The 19,681-nt window shown below is 35.0% G+C and overlaps 1 protein-coding gene across 5 annotated transcripts in view; it reads right to left on the reverse strand.

Annotated features, from left to right (window-relative positions):
- Positions 1 to 12,116: 12,116 nt before the first annotated feature.
- The window catches only part of LOC123678923 (E3 ubiquitin-protein ligase TRIP12), a 55,017-nt gene continuing 47,452 nt past the window's right edge, over positions 12,117 to 19,681 (reverse strand). For all 5 annotated transcript variants that reach the window (XM_045616192.1, XM_045616193.1, XM_045616194.1 and 2 more), the window contains 4 exons: positions 18,238 to 18,772; positions 15,206 to 16,261; positions 14,063 to 14,446; positions 12,117 to 13,029 (listed from right to left, as the gene is read on the reverse strand). In XM_045616192.1, coding sequence (XP_045472148.1) covers positions 12,833 to 13,029; positions 14,063 to 14,446; positions 15,206 to 16,261; positions 18,238 to 18,772 — 2,172 coding nt within the window. In that variant the 3' untranslated portion in view covers positions 12,117 to 12,832. The remainder of the gene's footprint in view (positions 13,030 to 14,062; positions 14,447 to 15,205; positions 16,262 to 18,237; positions 18,773 to 19,681) is intronic.

The following is a 19,681-nucleotide window of genomic DNA, read 5'->3' on the forward strand; positions in this document are numbered from 1 at the left end:
TCATCTAGATAAAGTACCAATTAGGTAAATTATTATGAATCATATCTTATCCATATAATCATACACCACTACTATGATAACACAGTTTTTGTGTTGAAATGAGAGGCATTTCAAAATACAATTTTCATTAAGAATGGCCAGTCTCTAAACTGGGGATTCAAAACCTCAAAATATGATGATTCTGCCCAACACTCTTATACAAATATTGCTGGTCTCCGAGATATCGGGAAAATTTCGAAAATGAATTTAGATTTTCCTAGTTTTTGTCATTCGATGAGGTAAGAAGAAGTAATAAAACATTTACATATAGTGTAAAATTTCAAACGGTTCAGTTGGGATATGATTCTAAATCTAAAGCCGTCTAACATATTTCGAAAATCACCTTGATGGTCAAAATGTTGAAGTTTTGTGTTGTATGGGTCTTTTTCTCAGATACAAGGGCACAGAGCAGGTACTTCGAATTGTTGGAACCGTACCAATAATCCTCTGGTACCATAATTACAAAATGCACTTATTTATGGTCACTCCACGGCAAAGCAACAAAATTTACAGTATTTTCTATTTGGTTATTGGTAAATGAATTTTTGACAAACATTTATAACGTGAAGTCAATATCTCAAAAAAGAAAACCTTTGAAAATAAAACTTGATTAAATTAACGATTTTTTGTTCAATTTCAATTCCTGTTTCTGAATTGGGAATACAAAAAAAAATTACAGATTCCTCGAATCATTTTAAGGAAAGAAAATTCTATAAATATGGGTCTGCAAACGCCTTGTTTTCCAGATACATGGTGTTGAAGTTTGTTTTTTTATCTCATACCCCTTCCCTTCATAAGATATTCATTTAACTTGAATTCGGCGGGTGTTGAAGTTTGTTTTTTGCTCATAGCCCCTTCCCTTCTCAAGATATTCTTTTAACTCAAATTCGGCATTGATATTCCAATTTAAAGTTTTCATCTTATGATATGCTAATTTTGCTTGCAAATGATATTTTCTGGAACAGCGTCCACTTATTTTCTCCAAAACTTTTTTTAGTGGACCAATGGTAAAAGAATAAGAAAAGAAATCTTGGGTCAGTAATACTTTTTGGTTTCTTGTAGTTTTGTCGTAATTCATTTTAAGTTTTGGTACTTATTCACCCAATCTATGGCAAAGATTTATGAAGATTCGATAAAATCGTAATATCATCACAAAAAAGCAGAACTACAAGAAGAACCTGCATCTTGAAAACAAAACGTTTGCAGGCCCATTTTCATAGGACCCTTTTTTCTTAAAATTATCCAGGAATTTCTCATTTTCCTTTGTACCTCCAATTTAGGAACACCCTGTATATCTATGGAGTTGTTCAAAGAAAAAATTGTGTCTGCAGTTTAGAGTTTTTCTTTAAAACTTAGTTGTTCAAAAAATAGATAGACGAATACCGAGAACCCGAATCAATATATTCTCGGATCCCACATCTATGTATCAAGTGGAATTTGCTACGCCCATGGATTTTAGCATCGAAATGAGTACGATAGATATTCTAGAAATTATCGCAACATTTATACTCCGGGTTGACTTTTAGAAGAGAACAGCTTATTTTCTCGATGTTCTTTTGTTACCAACGCGTAGAAATGCACTAGAAATACGGAACGATCTACTGAAGCAACCCTTACCACCCCGTGACCATAGGCGTCCTACCTTTTTTTATTGGGGAAGAAAATCTGAATTGATTCGAATTCCTTCTTCGTGGTAGTAGAATGACCAATATGAATTGCATTATACGTGTTACCATTATGTAGAAGAACACATTTTAAACTACGTTTTAAACTGTCAATAAGAAGGCGCTAATTATCTGGAGTGTATTCTGTCAAACTCATTTCTGCTAGGAGTTTTTTATACTGTTACAACATTCCAGGTTGTAGTTTCAAGTTTTCATCATGATATATACTAATTTTGAATGCCAATCCACAGGAGGATATTTTTTTTGGAAGGGTGCCTGATTCTTTTCTTCAGAAATATTTTTTGGTGAACCGCTGGTAGTTCTGATTCAATACTACACTTTTTGGTTTGTTCTAATTTTATCGTATCTGCTAACGATTTCGAGAAAAATATTTCACACAACTCTCTAGTAATTCTCAGGAAAATCCAGATTATTATAAAGATCAAGCTAGTAAGCTGTAATGAAGTAATTATAAGTATTGGTCTTATTTACCCACTCTGTAGCGAAGCTTAATAAAGATTTGATAAACTAATATAAGCATCGCTAAAAAGTACGACAAACTAGAAACACCCTGTATCTCGAAAACAAAGCGTTTGCGGGCTTACATTCATGGGACTTTTTATTCCTAATATTATTCAAGGAATCTCTCATTTTCCTCCGTAACTCTAATTTAGCAACATCTAGTATAAGGTAAGAACAACCGAATTGGTAAAAAAAAAATTTTTTTCGAATAATTTGGTTCAAACTTCGTTATCAAACTTTTTTTTCTCAAATTACAGATATGAGTAAATGAGGTCGTCAAAAAAAATTTTTCGATTACCCCCCAAGAACAAAAAGATTTACGCCCTTGTTAATATTCTGCATCTCAAAAACTAGAGCTGATAAAAAAATTTGGTGTAGTTTTTGAAATAAGCACATCAATAACATTCAAAATTAGTTTTTGACTTTCCGGCGTCAAATTTATTTCTATTCTTTTGGCCTGTGTTTTTTTTTGGTCCGATACGCAGAGTGAGTCACCGAGATGACCTAGTAGACGTTCATGAAAACTAATCTTAATTTTGTGCTAAAAATTCGCAAAAATATTTTCAGGCCTTCACAACCTCCGGTTATACCGGAAACAGACTACTACTTTCATATTTCAAATGGCATACCCAGTATATTATTGCATCATTAGATAGCTTAATATTTGATATCAATTTCAGCAATAGACCATAACTTGGGAGGAAAAAATGTGACGGAAGAAGCGATTTTACCCTTATTGTCCCCGATGTGGACGCCTGTGACTTCATGCCGAATTCCAAAGTTTCTACTGACAAAACCAGTTGTATCCAAGTCAACTGCGATTTTTCAGGTAGAAAATCTCTGAAGGCCAAATTATGGCCATATGACCTTGAATGGAAAGCTCGAAAAAGTTTCAACGCCACCCCCCGATCATCCCTTTTGATTTTGGTAACATCTGCGTAGATTTGAATCTCTGTGTTGCCATGTTGCAATGAAATTCTTTCGTTCTACTGAGAAAATTTTTTGGAAACCGTACATTGTCGAAATACAGAAGTATAAACAGCGAATTTCATGTATGACCACTTAATTAATAACAAAGGTGAAAAGTTATATTTTTTTTGAGTTATAATGTCCGAATCATCGATAAAATTATTAAAAGTTTACAAATTTCAGAGTTTTGAAATATTGAATATTTAGTGTTCAGTAATAATTTTTTTTTAAAGCGATCCCACGATACACCAGATCTTAGTACTTATTTCGATATTTGATAATTGAATTTTTAAATTCCATGCGAGAACAGATAAATTCCTAATTGTTCTTTCTACTGGTAAAGAAGAAAAATTTTAAAAAGTAGCTAGAAAAAATTTTTTGATATTCTTTCTGTTGATGAAATGGCACAACAGTTTTATATACTCATGCGGGGTTTAAGCATTATTGAATTTGTTCACAGTGATTCATTTTGTACCAAGCAAATTTTCCAATTTTCAAGATGGGTCGCAACTGTTGAAATGTCTAACATTGTCTCAAATTTTGCATTGCAAATTTAATTTGGTGTGTCAAAGAGGATTCATAGATTCTGTAACATGTAAGTTTAAACAAATCTTATCGAACAACTATCGTATTCTCTTGATTTGGTTCCGGCAGACTTTAATCTTTTCCCAAAACTGAAATTACCGATGTTTGTACAATGTACAATTTTCATGTCAATAGCTATTGTGGTTTCCAAGATAAGCTTTGGAATGCGGGTGGTAAGATTTTTTTCAATTTGCTTTGAGATTCTACCCATTTCTAGCGTGCACAGTTCAGGGCGATTAGAATAATTTTGCCGTGAAAGATTTCAAGAGATAAACTGAAATTCCAAAATTCGCACCCACTGGTTTCTTTCTTGCCACGTTTGGTTAACTACCTGCCTCATTGACTTAGGGTAGGTGCATTTCGAAAAACGTGTCGGAACAAGAAAATTTTTGAACAATAAGTTCTGACAATCACTAGGCAACTAGACTGCATGCTGTTTGAAGATTTACAGTTGGTACATGCTTGCTTCAAAACGAATAACTATTTACGTTTTCTCTTATTCCAAGAATAATTTACATTGCTGGATGTTTTAGCACTACAACTTTTAAACCAGATGAGATAGACAAAATCTGATACCCCATTCTCGGTCTCTTTTTGTGAGAAACTAACAAGGGTAGTATTCATTTTTGGCCACCTTTTTTTGTTTTCGAGTTATACGTGAAAATTGGAAAAATGGTGATATCGAAAAACATTTATATCTCCGATAATACTGATAATAGAGCTCTGAAATTAAAACATTATAGAGGCACTTTTTTACGTAGAATCCAGTGGCGTGCTCGTATTTTCAAAAGAGTTTTTAATTACGAAGCTATGACTCAAAGTTATGTTATTTCAAATGGGAACACTAGGTTTTTGTGCCATTTTCTGAAAGCTTAATTTTTCCTGATTTCAAAAATATATAACATCGTATGATTCGTATCAATATAAATAATAGAAAATGGCCAAAAACCTCTTTTCACCTAAGAGTCTCAATATTTCTATGGTTTCAACTGTTGATGAACACATAAAAATTGAGCTTTCTATAACAAGGGCAGTGTCCTTCCGTCAATCTGATTATTTCTATTCTTTTCACTTATTTCTACAAAATTCGAATCTAGATATGTTTTATAAATTTTTATCTAAAAATTGATTTGGAAATGACGGAGAAACCACATGATCGAATTTTTCAATCGAAAGAGTTGTATTGAGATGCATGTATCAGAAGATTATTTACATAGGTCTCCAAAATCAATACGCACAAGTACCAATCCATTTTAAACAGCATATGAAACAATGCATATATGATTGAACTCAACAATTTAATTACGAAGGGACAAACAAGAAATCATATTTCACCTAATAATGACAACAATTGCACAATGCACAGTCGACACATCTTCTCGATTTTTCAATAGATGAATATTTGAAACTGTGTTCAAGCTACCTAGGAAACTTTTTCCCAGTTCGTTTATCTTTTCGAAACTATTTGTATAAAATAAATATAGATTCGAATTTTGTAGAAATAAGTGAAAAGTAGAGAAATAATCAGATTGACGGAAGGACACTGCTCTTGTTATAGAAAGCTCAATTTTTCTGTGCTCATCAACAGTTGAAACCATAGAAATATTGAGACTCTTAAGTAAAAAAAGGTTTTTGGCCATTTTATATTATTTATATTGATCCGAATCATACGATGTTATATATTTTTGAAATCAGGAAAAATCAAGTTTTCAGAAAATGACACAAAAATCTAGTGTTCCCATTTGAAAAATCATAACTCTGGGTCATAGCTTCGTAATTAAAAACTCTTTCGAAAATACGAGCACGCCACTGGATTCTACGTAAAAAAGTGCCTGTATAATGTTTTAATTTCAGAGCTCTATCATCAGTATTATCGGAGATATAAATATTTTTCGATATCGCCATTTTTCCAATTTTCGCTTATAACTCGAAAACAAAAGAAGGTGGCAAAAAATGAATACTAACCTTGTTAGTTTCTCAGAAAAAGAGACCGAGAATAGGGTATCAGATTTTGTCTTTCTCATCTGGTTTAAAAGTTGTAGTGCTAAAACATCGAAATTTGCCCACCCTGTACATCAAATGTTCAAAAATGGAATTTATCCCCAAAAAATACATTAAAACCCTAATCAAAAAGGCTTTTGGCAATACTACTACACTTCTTATCCATATTTTATGTAGCATCGAATATCGGGTGAATTTCCATGAACACGAACCTAAGAATATCCGATTGAATTTTTGCATAAGAAAAATATCGAAAGTTTTGTCTGTCCTGAAATTACGGTTTTCAAATAGAGATGAAATTTTCTGCATCGAATCGAATGAGCTTGAATAAAATATATGTGTACTTCAATTGTTTTTTCGAATATTTGATTCCATTTATTTCTCCATGAAGCCTTTGGATCTGCTATACCACAGGTATTTTAATAATTTCAGGTAATTTGAAGGGAAAGCAAAAATGTTTGTATTCCGGTAAGTAAGATGCAGCACATTCCTAAAGACTTAATCATCATTTAAAATGGACATTGTTCGAAAATTGAATATTCACAGGTGTTTATTTTGTAAATGAAAATATACCCGATATTTATCAATGCGACAGAAATTATTGATAGGAAGTGTGGCAGTTTTGCCAATTGTTTGATAGGCTGTTTTGTTTTGAAGGATGATTTTAATTTTGAAAAAAATTTTATAGTACAAAGTGTTTTATAAGATGTAACATAAAACATATGATTTTCTCAGTCCAGACCTGTGCTATAGAGAAGTCACTAGAAGAGATAATTGGCCATCATAGGCGCCCGCAGAAATTTTTCTCAGGGGGGGCAAAAGATGAAAATTATTGAAAATTGATAAGGCGTCCATGATTGTCGTAAGCGATATTAGTATTCCGTTTCTTTCTATTTCTGTATTTATATTTATAAGTGGGGGGAGGACTGCAAAATAGAAATTATGAAGTTTTCACTTCAACATTTTTTTTAAACATCAACAACATAGGGTGATGTAAAATAATACGTTAACTCTCTTCAAAAAGAGTCACATTCAATGGAAGAATTTACAAAAAAATAAATATAAAAATATGGAGAACGAAATGAAATAATTATTATAATTGCTGATAAAGAAAAAACAACGAGTAATAACGAAATAAAAAATATATACATATATGCTCGATAAAACTATGTTCATAAGAATAATAAAAGAATAATAATAAATCTTGAAATATACAGTGAATGACGCAAACAATGGAGTTTAAAACATGATAGTAAAATATGATTCAAAATAGCACAGAATTGCTCCAGAATGTAAAAACAACAAACAAGTATTTTATCAAAATTAACAAATCATAAATTGCAAAAAACAACTCATAAAAACAATATTAATTCTGAAGACAAAATACTTAATCGCTATACAACAGAGTAGGCATATTTTATTCTGATCTAAAATTTAATTCTGCGCTGAAACTACGCACTATAGCACGAGTAGTACATGGAAATGTAAGGAGAGGAATAAGGCATTCTTTGATAGCAGGAGAAAATTTACATTGTCCGATAAGATCTTCAATTTTTATGTTTTCATCCATTTATGATTTAGATAAAAACTCATTCCAAATGTTCAATTCACTTTCTAAATTTTCAATGTTATACATATTTCCGACCTTAGATGCGAAAGATTCAATATCTAGTAATTTTGAATTCTTTGGCAATTGAAGAAAGAAAAAAGCATTACATGTTCTTTCGAGAATCTCGTTTCAAGGGCTGAAATCAAATGATCGAAATATGGGATGAATATAGATTTTTCAAAGTAATCTCCAGCTGAATCTGCTGTATAATTAGATCTGTATATTTGTCTACCGCAAATTCGTGGTTTTCCAATCTCTATATTGAGACTCTGAGCAAAAGTTGATGCTTTGGAAAAAATTTCTGTGAAGCACGCATCATCTGAGCGATGTTTTCCACATATTTCTATAATTAAATTTATATGACGGTGAAAATCTACAAAATCAATAGAAACACCTTGTAGCTTGTAGTGTATTTGCTATTGGTTCCAATTTATTTTAATATTTACTTGCTACCGTCAAACAAATCACAAAAGTGAAAGAGTTTATTGCAGCCCATAACTGAGCAGCTCTTTTTGTTGATGAAGAATTCATTGAGATTTCTCCAGATTTTATAGCAAAAACAGTTTTGAATATAGTATTGAAGTTTTCAGCGAAAACATGCAAAGATTCATATTTAGCTGACCAACGAGTTTCACAAAACAAAGGAATATTTGGAATCAGATTTCTTCTTAAGGTACTCTCTCGAAAAAAGACTATAATGTCATTAACGGTTCCAATGCTCTTACGAATCTCAGTTATTTTACTGATGTCATTTATTACTAAATTCAACCTAGTGGAGGCACAACGGAAATAAATTGCTATCTTGTAATTGTCTCTTATGATATTTTGAACCCTGAGAATTTCACCAGCCATTGTTGAGCCTCCATCATAACCTTGTGCTACAAGTTTGTCCAAATTCAAACCAGCTGCGTTGAATGAATGGATCTCTAAATCTTTATCTCCAACGTCTACTCTGAATTTCAAAAGATCACTAAAATTTCCAGAGTTCTTGTTGCTCTCTCGTATAGGTATATCTTGAGTTCCGCAAAAAACTTTTGTTTTTATAATATGTAAATTTTTTTTTCTATTTTCTCCAATACTTTTTTCTTACCTTCATATATTAAAGACAATAGGAGAGTATATATAAGATGTTTTTTTTTAAAACGCTTCTAAAAAAGTTTTCAATTCAAAAAATACCTCTGCCGATTATGGATATGTGTATGTGGATGTCTTTATAGTAATTCCATTGAAAACTGGAAAATTGTTGTGAATCCATTACTTTCCTTTTTTCCTTGCCCTTTGGATTGCGAAAGTAATATTGAGGGTGTTGTGCTGAAAAATGAGGTTATCAAAATCTCAGTTTGTAGTTTAATTCGCTTTTTGAGAAGTTACAGGAATATTAAACTACTATCTTGTATACTCTCGAGGATTTTGAGTATCATTTGCCTTTAAATTTATTCTTGAAGCTCAAGAGTTTTCTGAGCTTGGAATTGGTCCTTCAGCCTGTAGATGAAAAAATACATAGATGACACTTATGGCGATTAGAGATGTATAATGTTTATTCTGGTGGTCGCATTTTTAGAAATTGGCTTATTTGGATGAATAGGTACCTAATTATATGTGTACTAAGCAGAAAAAATTTAGTTACATCAGCAGTTTTTGGTTTGCATAACAAAGTTTTTCAAGAGATGCAGAGTAAACTTATCAAAACAGGAGTTCTAGTACAAGAAGATTGATTGAATGCATTTCAGGAGTAATTGACATACTTAAATGGTGGATAAATTAATAATAAATTCGCTTCAATGAGCTTGGGATTGGTCACCAACCTGAGACTTTCAGCCTGAAGCAGCAGCTTTAATGTAAAATTCATCTCAACAGGACAGGTACTGGAAGATCGATTAAATGCATTTCAGGAGGAATTAAAAATGAATACCCTTTATTAAACTTGGAGTTGGTCACCAACCTGAGTCCTTCAGCCTGCAGATGAAAAAATACATAGATGACACTTATGAAGATCAGAGATGTAAAATGTTTATTCTTGTGCTTGCATGTGTAAAAATTTGTTCATTTGGATGAATAGGTAAATATACATATATGTACTAAACAGAAACAATTTAGTTACATCAGCCGTTTTTGGTCTGCATAGCAAAGTTTTTCAATAGATGCATATCAAACTTATCAATAGAGGTGTTCTAGTACATGAAGATTAATTAAATGCATTTCAGGATTAATTTACATAAATGGTGGATAAATTAATAATAATTGCCCTTTATTAATCTTGGAATTGATCACCAATCTGAGACTTTCAGCCTGTAGATAAAAAAATACATAGATGACACTCATGGAGATCACAATTATTTTGTAAAATGTTCATTCTGGTGCTTGTATCTTTATTTTCATTAATAGTTAATTATATATCAATAATTGAATGTGCTAAGAAAGAACAATTTACTTACGTCAGCAGTTTTTCGTCTGCACAACAAACTTTTTCAATAGATGCTTGCAAAACTAATCAAAAAAGGATTTTTAGTGCTATAAGATTGATTGAATGCATTTCAGGAGTGGTTTAAATAATTGGTGGATAAATTAATAATAAATGTCCTTCAGTGATCTTGGAATTGGTCATCAACAAAGGCTGACGCTCTAGGTTGAGAAAGAATTTGCTGTCCTAACAGAAGCCAACTTTGAAGAATGCAAAAAATTCATATTGTAACTATGAATATCAGGAGCAGGAGTAAAATCGAATAGGCAAAACACAAAACGTCTTAGTGTATGATTGGTTGCCTATAGAAGATTTGCAACCCGAATACCTCCTCCTTCATCATATGGTCCTGATACGAATTTTTGTGTTAGGATTTGATTTTCGTGTGTGAAATGGGTAAATTCGAACGAAACAACAAAAATTTGGCGTACGAATTTTGTAACAGGAACATATGAGACCGAGGAGGTATATCAGGAGCAGGAGTAAAATCGAATATGCAACACACAAAACGTATTAGTGAATGATTGGTTGCCTATAGAAGATTTGCGACCCGGATACCTCCTCATTCATCATATGTTCCTGATACGAATTTTTGTGTTAGGATTTGATTTTCGTGTGTGAAATGGGTAAATTCGAACGAAACAACAAGAATTTGAGGTACGAATTTTGTAACAGGAACATATGAGACCGAGGAGATATATCAGGAGCAGGAGTAAAATCGGATATGCAACACACAAAACGTCTTAGTATATGATTGGTTGCCTATAGAAGATTAGCGACCCGGATACCTCCTCATTCATCATATGTTCCTGATACGGAATTTTTGTGTTAGGATTTGATTTTCGTGTGTGAAATGGGTAAATTCGAACGAAACAACAAGAATTTGGTGTACGAATTCTGTAACAGGAACATATGAGACCGAGGAGGTATATCAGGAGCAGGAGTAAAATCAAATAGGCAACACACATAACGTCTTAGTGTATGATTGGTTGCCTATAGAAGATTTGCGACCCGGATACCTCATCATTCGTTCCTGATACGAATTTTTGTGTTGGGGATTTGATTTTCGTGTGTGAAATGGGTGAATTCGAACGAAACAAAACGAATTTGGCGCACGAATTTTGTAACAGGAACATATGAGACCGAGGAGATATATCAGGAGCAGGAGTAAAATCGAATATGCAACACACAAAACGTCTTAGTGTATGATTGGTTGCCTATAGAAGATTTGCGACCCGGATACCTTCTCATTCATCATATGTTCCTGATACGAATTTTTGTGTTGGGATTTGATTTTCGTGTGTGAAATGGGTGGATTCGAACGAAACAACACGAATTTGGCGCACGAATTTTGTAACAGGAACATATGAGACCGAGAAGATATATCAGGAGCAGGAGTAAAATCGAATATGCAACACACAAAACGTCTTAGTGTATGATTGGTTGCCTATAGAAGATTTGCGACCCGGATACCTTCTCATTCATCATATGTTCCTGATACGATTTATTGTATTAGGATGTGATTTTCGTGTGTGAAGGAAATGGGAAAATTTAAACCATCTTTTTGAAAAATTTTAATAAGTTTTATCTATCTGGTGGAGTAGTTCCAACCAAATTCTGGTAACGTTACAGAATTTTACTAGTGGTTGGCTGCGGTAAGACTAAGTTTAGTAAATTTTGTATAGATGGCTTCTAGGCAAACCCTCTACTATAGCGATTTAATCAAACATAGTGACCACAATTCGTTCAAATTGAGCCTAAAAATGGCGAATAGGGACATAGAACTTAAGAATACAATTGACTGAACTGACACATGTCAAAATGAATTATTGTTATTGGGCCTGATATTATTTGATTGTATATAGAACAAATTTATTTAACTGAAGATTACTACAGTGACTATATAAAATGGGCCTTACATTTTGAATAAATCCCAAAAATCGGGTAAATGGAGAATGTAAAAGCCGCCATATTTATGCTCAGCCAATCAAAAATGAGACTTCGCTTGTTGCCACTGTGGTTTATTAAGTCACTGTATCCTCTACTGAATTGAATTTAAATGAAAATATCCCGTAATGAAAAGTCATCTATACTTCGACTTGTTCCTTTCTCAGGGGTATAATCTGTAATTTTCTTTGTATTAATTTTTAATGAAAAGGGGTACCTACACAAGGTCTGGTAATTGAGTAATCCGAGAGCTGTCAAAGACTCTTCACAATTATTTGATAATAAAAGAAAATGGTAAGTAAAAAATAAAAGCATAATATTATGTATACAAATTTATTGAAACATATTTTTGGAAGAAACCTACATTCTGATAATGAAATATAATATGGCTGTTTTCCAATTGGTCGGACACAAAGTGGTGGTTCGCAGATTTGGCTAGTCCGAACAAATGTTATTTGCACAACACTCTTTGAAAATACCATTTGTGTCCATTGCACTTATCAGTCAGGATTGCAGCTTATCACTTTTTCACTTTTTAAAACTTCGAGTCCTTTGCCCACCTTGTAGAAATCAATTTTCACTCTCTTCAATATATTTACGGTATATGTAATATTAAATATTAATTTTAGGCATTTTAACTTTTCATAATATGAAGTTTAATCACAAACTTAATAGTGCCTGTATTCTCAAATAGATTAATAAAAAATAAACATCAATTTTCAGAATTTTTTTCAAACAAAAGTAATTATTATCGAAGACACCATTATTTACGGGGGCTACAGTTCCTCTATGCTTAAATGTACTAGCTTCCCGAAACAATGAACCAAAGAAATTTTACCACAAACTAAAATATTTTAAGAATAAAATGTCTGCAACAATTTGTATCACTCTTTTCATGTTTTAGATAAAATCTCGCCGGTGTTTTTGTTCGGTTCACATCATTCACAATAAATCAGATGGTTCGCAACCATTGGTACTGATAATAAATAACACTTTTTTATTCACACGTTTTCGTCTTTGATTTCGTATAAATGTCTATGACAAATGGAACGAATGCTGTCCTTCCGAAGCAGCCAATTTTAGCTTTTCACGCATCACTTCGATACTTGAATAATCAGGTAACTTGAGGTAGTTCACACAGGTCATCACAGATGGCAGATAATCGTCAGGGTTCATGTTGGGCTCCAGTGTTTTCCGCACTACAGTCAATGGCGGAGAGAGTGATTTGAAACCTGGAAAAAAACATTATCAGTTAAAATAAGAATTTTCAACTCTACTTAATTTATAAGAGTTTTTAATTTAATTTTATAAGAGTTCGGTTCAACTCAACAACCACAGGGCTATTTCGGGCAGCAATTGATAAGGTCCGTGTCACCATCATGTTAGCCAACATCCAGAATGGATAGGCACCAAAAGAAGAAGAAATTTATAAACCCATAATTAGGCACCAAGTCTTTTTTCATGCTTGAAATAAAAACGAAATTTGTATACCTCCCAGCTTATTTTCTTTTATAGTTACTTCTTTCAAGGATATTTCTGAACTATGTTTTTGATTTGTCATTTAGAGAAATAAATTTCTTATATAATTGAAATCCATTCAATTCTTTAGAAGAAAATAATTCGATAACTGTCTGAGATACATAAAACAAAAAAGAATAATTTTTTAAGTAGAATCTAACGTTCTTCTATTTTACTATTTCACTCATAGTTCAGCCGAAAAAAATTTGCTTTGATTTACTAAACACAGATAATTCTCATGTAAAAAAACGTAAAATTGCCACTTTTCAAATGGAAATTGTAAAAACGAGAAAAATCTCGGAAACCACCAATACCATGTTGGCAGAATATTCATACTTTGAGGTCTAGCATCTATAGGGTTTTTCATTGAGAGGTTTGATTTCGAATTGAATTTTGAAGTTGTTATCTTTTGACAATTGACCCCCTAGATCTTGTGATTCAACACCTTGAGACTTTTTTATTTGGGGCCACGTGAAAGATAAGGTCAATAAAAACATCCATTCACTTCTCTCAAACTATACTAGTTTTTTTAAATATCAAAATGAAACCATTCTTTGGAAAACCTTTTATAAATCAAAAATTGGACATTCTTAATGAATCACATATGTAGCGAAAAATGTCAAATAAAGTTTTGCAGCTCTTAAATCGGCCCTAAATCAAGTAGCAAGAAGGCCACAGTTCTGGAATACACATGAAATAGGAACGAAAAAAGACAAGACAAGCCAGAAGATCAATAATTCGACTCACCTCCTACTGGTAAACGGGGACTTCCCGTAAGAAACTGTACAAAGCGGCGTTGCTCCTCCCTATCGTAGGAACTCAACACTTCAAACAGGAACCTAATGGCCTTGGAGTCCGCATTGTAGCCGTGATCTGGCCGACAACACTCCATCAGCGTTTTCGCGTCCCATCCGCTCAATGTGTCTTTGGGACTACCGCAAAACACGGACTCCAACTCGTCGGGGAAGAACAGTCTCAAATTCTGCAGGGGAAACACTGTCTCGAAACCTTCACGTAACGATTCCATCTGTCTGGACACACCTTCAATCAGTGTCCAATGCGTAACTAGGTTCACGTACTGATGGAGGTTGTGTATCGTCAAGTGGATGTTCTTTCCGTTCTTCATTAATTCTGAAACAAACAAAAAGTTGGAATTATACCTATCTGAAACAATTATATTTATAAACCATTCAGGAATTATTGATATCCCGGACGGCTGAGGAAAATCGAAATTGAGTTGGTAATGGCTCATTCAGTAATATTTTTATTTGCAGAATTCAAGTTGGTATTGGAAATGTTATTGACAGAAGATACATATTTTGAATTTAATTCACGATTGAATTACAAAGGAAGAATCTCTTTGACCCATGCACTTTTCATGAATGAACAAGTGTTAGAATGACTCTATACCAGCATTATACATTATTTTCACTATTTCACTGAATTTTTATTGCAATTAATATTTCTATAAATATCTCTCGCAAATTGCTGAATATCTGAAAAATCCCGAAGATTATACAGGACAAGGCTTAAGACAATCCTTAATATCTATGTTAATCGAGGGCCAAAGAGATTTGCGTTCTTTGACAGTGGCTGAAGGCTATATCGAAGAATCTGTAGGTAAAATGATTGATGTTTGTCGTAAATTCTTTAGACATTTGAATATGGCAAAAACAACGTCAACATCAGAACACAATGTAATAAAAGAAAAACAAAAACTGAATACTTCTACGAATATAGTAGCACATTCGACTGAATAGATATAATTCTTCAATAGTGAATAGAACCCGATCATCGTCTGCAAAATTCTGAAATTACAGACATTTGGGCCCAAACATAGCCCGTTGCTTCAATGGAACAAGCGCAAATAAAGAAAAAAACTTTACTCACCTATATTATGACCAGGCAATACGAAATCCAATCCAAGATCGGCTATCGGACAACCGTCGAAAGTGATCTTCTCTATTTCGACCTCAATTTCCTCGTGGGACAAATTCTTATTCTCCATTATTATATCACGCTGTCTGACCAACAGCTGCATCTTCTGCAGAGTCCTGTGCACTTCGGGAGCCACGCACTTCAAATCGGACAAGGACAGACTGTGCTCCTGTCCTAAGAGCCACCGGTAGAAGCTGACTGAGAAAGGCAGGTCCAACATTCTCGAATCCATGACCGCCTTGGCCATGAATTTTCCCATAAACCTGAACTTGGTCTTTAGTTTGGTCACCTGACCGACCTTGGCGCTCTTGGCTATCGGCGCTGGGAACAGACCGTCCTGGTTGTGAACGTACTCTTTCTCGTCCGTACCCGGCGCGTTCCACAGTTCCAAGTTGGTCCTCTGCAGTTCTTTGGAGACGAGGGCGTAGAATTCGAGGGTGGGGCCCAGACCGGTGCCCACCTCGTTCTCGTACTGGATCTCCAGGAGCGCCTTGGACGAGGCCATGTCTTGCATCACCTGTTCCGCCTGTTTAAGGACGTCCTCTCTGGCGATGGTCCTCTTCCTCCTGTCCAGACGTGGCGTGACCCTCTCCTGGGAGTCAGTGGAGCTAAGTTCGGGCGACATGTCCAGCAGTCTCTGTAGGGCGCGGTCTCTGTCGAAGGAGGTGGCGTAGAATAGCAGCTGACGAGTCTCGAAGGGAAACAAGAACGGACAGACTGTCGCTATCTGTTGCAACCAGTTGGGCAGATTGCCCGTCATTATCACAAGGGGATCTTGCAGTTGCCTGCTCGCCTTCGCAGCTATCTTGCTGTTCAGGAAATCCGAAGGCGGTAGGATTGGCCTGTATTCGAGCATCGGGTATAGGCTGTTCCAGTAGGTGTTCAGACCGTGTAGGATGCGCAGGAGGCAGAGCACTTCTAACGACGCGTCTTGTATCGTTACAGTTTCAGGTAGTTGCGTCCTCAGATAGGGAGTCAGTGGCGACTGGATAGCGGGGGCTATTCCTTCTGTAAACACAAGATTGAAAGATTTGTGAAAAAATGTTTGTAATAAGTCGATGATTCAAGAAAGAAAAATTTGGGGGAAAACAAATAGTTGCGTGGTCTTGCTTTTTGGGAACATTTGGTGGTGACTCGACGAATTACAATTTTGAAATATGTAGCAATGTCAACAACTTTATACGCAGGTATCTGCAGATGAAGGCAGACACTGACACAGGAGATGTTTTTTCATTTTGGCCTTGTTTAGACATGACAATTTACTAAGAGGAATTGCCATGCGAATTTGGGGGCCATTTGAAATGAGTTTTTGCTTGAGAGATAAATTCTCAAATATGTTTTTCAGTAAATATCAATTCCATGCATTCTTCTTCTTCTCTTCCAGCTACACGAGGCATATACCAACTATTTTTATATTGAATGTGACTATGCAATTTTGTTGAAAAATATATCAAAATATGAAGAAGACTGTAAGTAATTTAGATGTCGATAAAATCACTTACCAAAGACTAAGGAATTGACCAAAGAGTAAAGATTTTTTTATCTTTCATATCATATTTTGCATTGGAATAGTTACAAAGGATTATCCAATAGGAATGATAAGTTTTAAAGTGGTCATAACGGCAGTGTATTATTTTGTGACATTTCTTATATCATTTGTGTTCAGTAGGTTATGATATTTAATAATACGCTTTAACAATGTTTATAAATTGTTTTATCAATACTGTGCTCATTTGTGAATACTGAGAGAAATTCAGGAATCCATAAACGACATTTTTCAGTTAATTGACTCACTATTCGTAGTTTCGATAAATTTGAAAATAATTTTCTTTACACGATAAAAAGGTACCAAGTACTGAGCCGTCTTGATACAATAAAACAACATATAGTCGGTTAACTGAACAATATCATCCATGATTTCTTCTTAAATTTGTCCCAGTATTAATAAATGAGCATTGATTTCGATGAAACAATTTCTAAACGTTGTTGAAACATGTATATTTCTATGATTCAATGGCAAATGGCCAGATGCACCATTTGCCTAAAAAAAAAAAAAATTTTAATCAGTGTTTAGGCAAATGGTGCAACTGGCCCATAATCTACTGAACACAAATGCCATAAGAAATGTCAAATAATTATATACAGTGTTGCAATTATAACCATTTCAAATTCTATCATTCCTATGGGAAAATCCTTCACAAGCTATACAACAAGCTCTGTTGTCACTTTGTTCAACCATAACGAAACGATTAAACCATTTTTGACACTGAATTTTGATAGTTTTTGCAAATAATTTGAAAATATGGATGAAACGCATGGAAATGAAGTTTAAATTTGAAGATAATTTCCCATCATCTGTTGGACAGTCCTACTATGAAAACCTTCAGTACTGCCTTGTAAATTATATGTTCAGTAGAAAATTAGGCAAAACTGTACAAAAGTGACGGTCAGAAATTTAAAAGCTAAAGAACAAGAATTTCAGAACTGCTCAAAGACAAATATTTTTAAGTAAACGAGTTCAATTTATTGAGCAGAGCCTCTACAGTTATTCAATGATAGGGTTATTTTTATCATTTATGGTAATATTAAAATTTCATGGCTGATGATTTCTCTTTCTGATTTTTTTTTGTATCTTCAAACTGGATATCCGATATACATTGAAATGATTTTTTCAATTAGTAATTTAATTGTAGCTTAAGGCCCCTACTTTGATTCGTCTGTATTCTGAATGAATCAGCCCACTAGTTGTTACGGAGTTGTATGGATTCTCAGAATTACTTATGGTTTTGACTATACACTACCTGTTTGTTGTGCAAAGTTTACCTGCGCATGGATTGCTAAATTGAATATGCTTAATAAATAGTCTTCCACTTAACGTGTAGTAAATGACAACTTAACCAAAAGATATAACGCTAGTTACGGCAAGTGTCCACTCGAGATAAAATAGTCCCAAGTGAACACTCACCATCCCAACAAAAACTTACCGTTCCAGAAATCGTCCACCTTCCTCCTGGACACGCTCTTGTTCGACGCCCCCTTGCCTTTCCTGCTAGTGTGTACCGTCCCGGAGGCGCCCGTCGCGCCACCTGTCCTTCCGGCCGGCTGGTCTTCCTTCAGCGGCCTGTAGTATATCACGTGAGTCTGCACCCATATTGCCGCGTTGCCGAGCGGCGTTTCGTTGTCCGTGTCGGTCTCCGACTGATCGTTGCCGTTGTTGCTGAACTGGCGCACCGCCTGATAGACGGTCATGTTGTAGGGCAGCACGTTGTTGCCGATCAGGAACTGGAGCTTGTGCCTGGCGCCCGTCTGGGATATCACGACGGCAGCCAGGGTGTCGTCGATGTCGTCGTCGGAATCGGCGTCGTCGCTGTCACCGCTGTCCTTGTCCCTTAGGCGGCCGTAGCCTCGGACCACCAGGTAGCGCTCGATTGCCTGCACCAGGGCAAGGGGGTCGATCTTGACGGTGCCCCCTTTCCACTGCTTGAGGTTGGTGCAGTCGGGGTGGCGCTGTAGGTTGCACTGGAAAAAGAGTGCGAGGTTAGATTGGGTGATTCGGTTGGCGTTGTTGAAAAGAATATTGAGAATGAGATTGTGATTTATAGGTAGAGCTATGAGTAGTGAGGCAATGGAGTAACAAATGAATTAATTGAGATGCTTCTGCTAGTAAAGAGATAACAGTTGCTTGAGCAACATATTTTAGGTGCTAGTTACTCTTTGCAAAAACAAAAGAAACTAGGATTCAGTAACATACAAGTTTAATCTGGATCTCCGGTCAGCCGGGAATTAAACAAAATGAAGAGGCCAAAACAGTCCTTTCATTGGCCCAGAAGCTTGCTGTTGTATAGGTAAAAATACCTACAATAAAGAGTTACAGGAGAAGGAAAAAACCGAAAGAGAAGTCTGACGAAATCTTCCTGGGTTGGACCATTCCAAAGAGTTTTTTCGAAGCTTTGATACTGCGAGATCTAAGAAGTATCTAGGTCTTGGCAAGAACATGCTACACCTCCTCACTGGATTTCTTAAAGGACATTGCCGCCTCAGGAAGCACCTTATGGGAATGAGCCTAGCAAAAAACGACAAGTGCAGATTCTGCAGGGAGGAGGAAAAACTCCGGATCACCTACCTGGTGACGGAATGCCTCGCCTTAGCTAGCCAACGCAAAAATGCTTTGGATAAGAGACTTGCAGAACTGAGGAGGTAACCTCCTTGAAGTCATGCCAGATACTGAAGTTCTTTATAACTCTTTATAACTGAAGGGATTGTAGGCTACTACGACTAATGGCGAAAACAGTTCTGATGGGAGGTCATAAGGTCGAAGTGCAATGAAACCCCAACTAGATCTACATCTAACTAAATAACGTACTGACTTCATTTAACAAATGGGGTTCCCCGCACTAGATATTTACAGTATCAAGACGTATCGTTCCC

The sequence above is a fragment of the Harmonia axyridis genome, chromosome 4, assembly GCF_914767665.1.
Source record: "Harmonia axyridis chromosome 4, icHarAxyr1.1, whole genome shotgun sequence".
NCBI classification, from domain to species: Eukaryota; Metazoa; Arthropoda; class Insecta; order Coleoptera; family Coccinellidae; genus Harmonia; species Harmonia axyridis.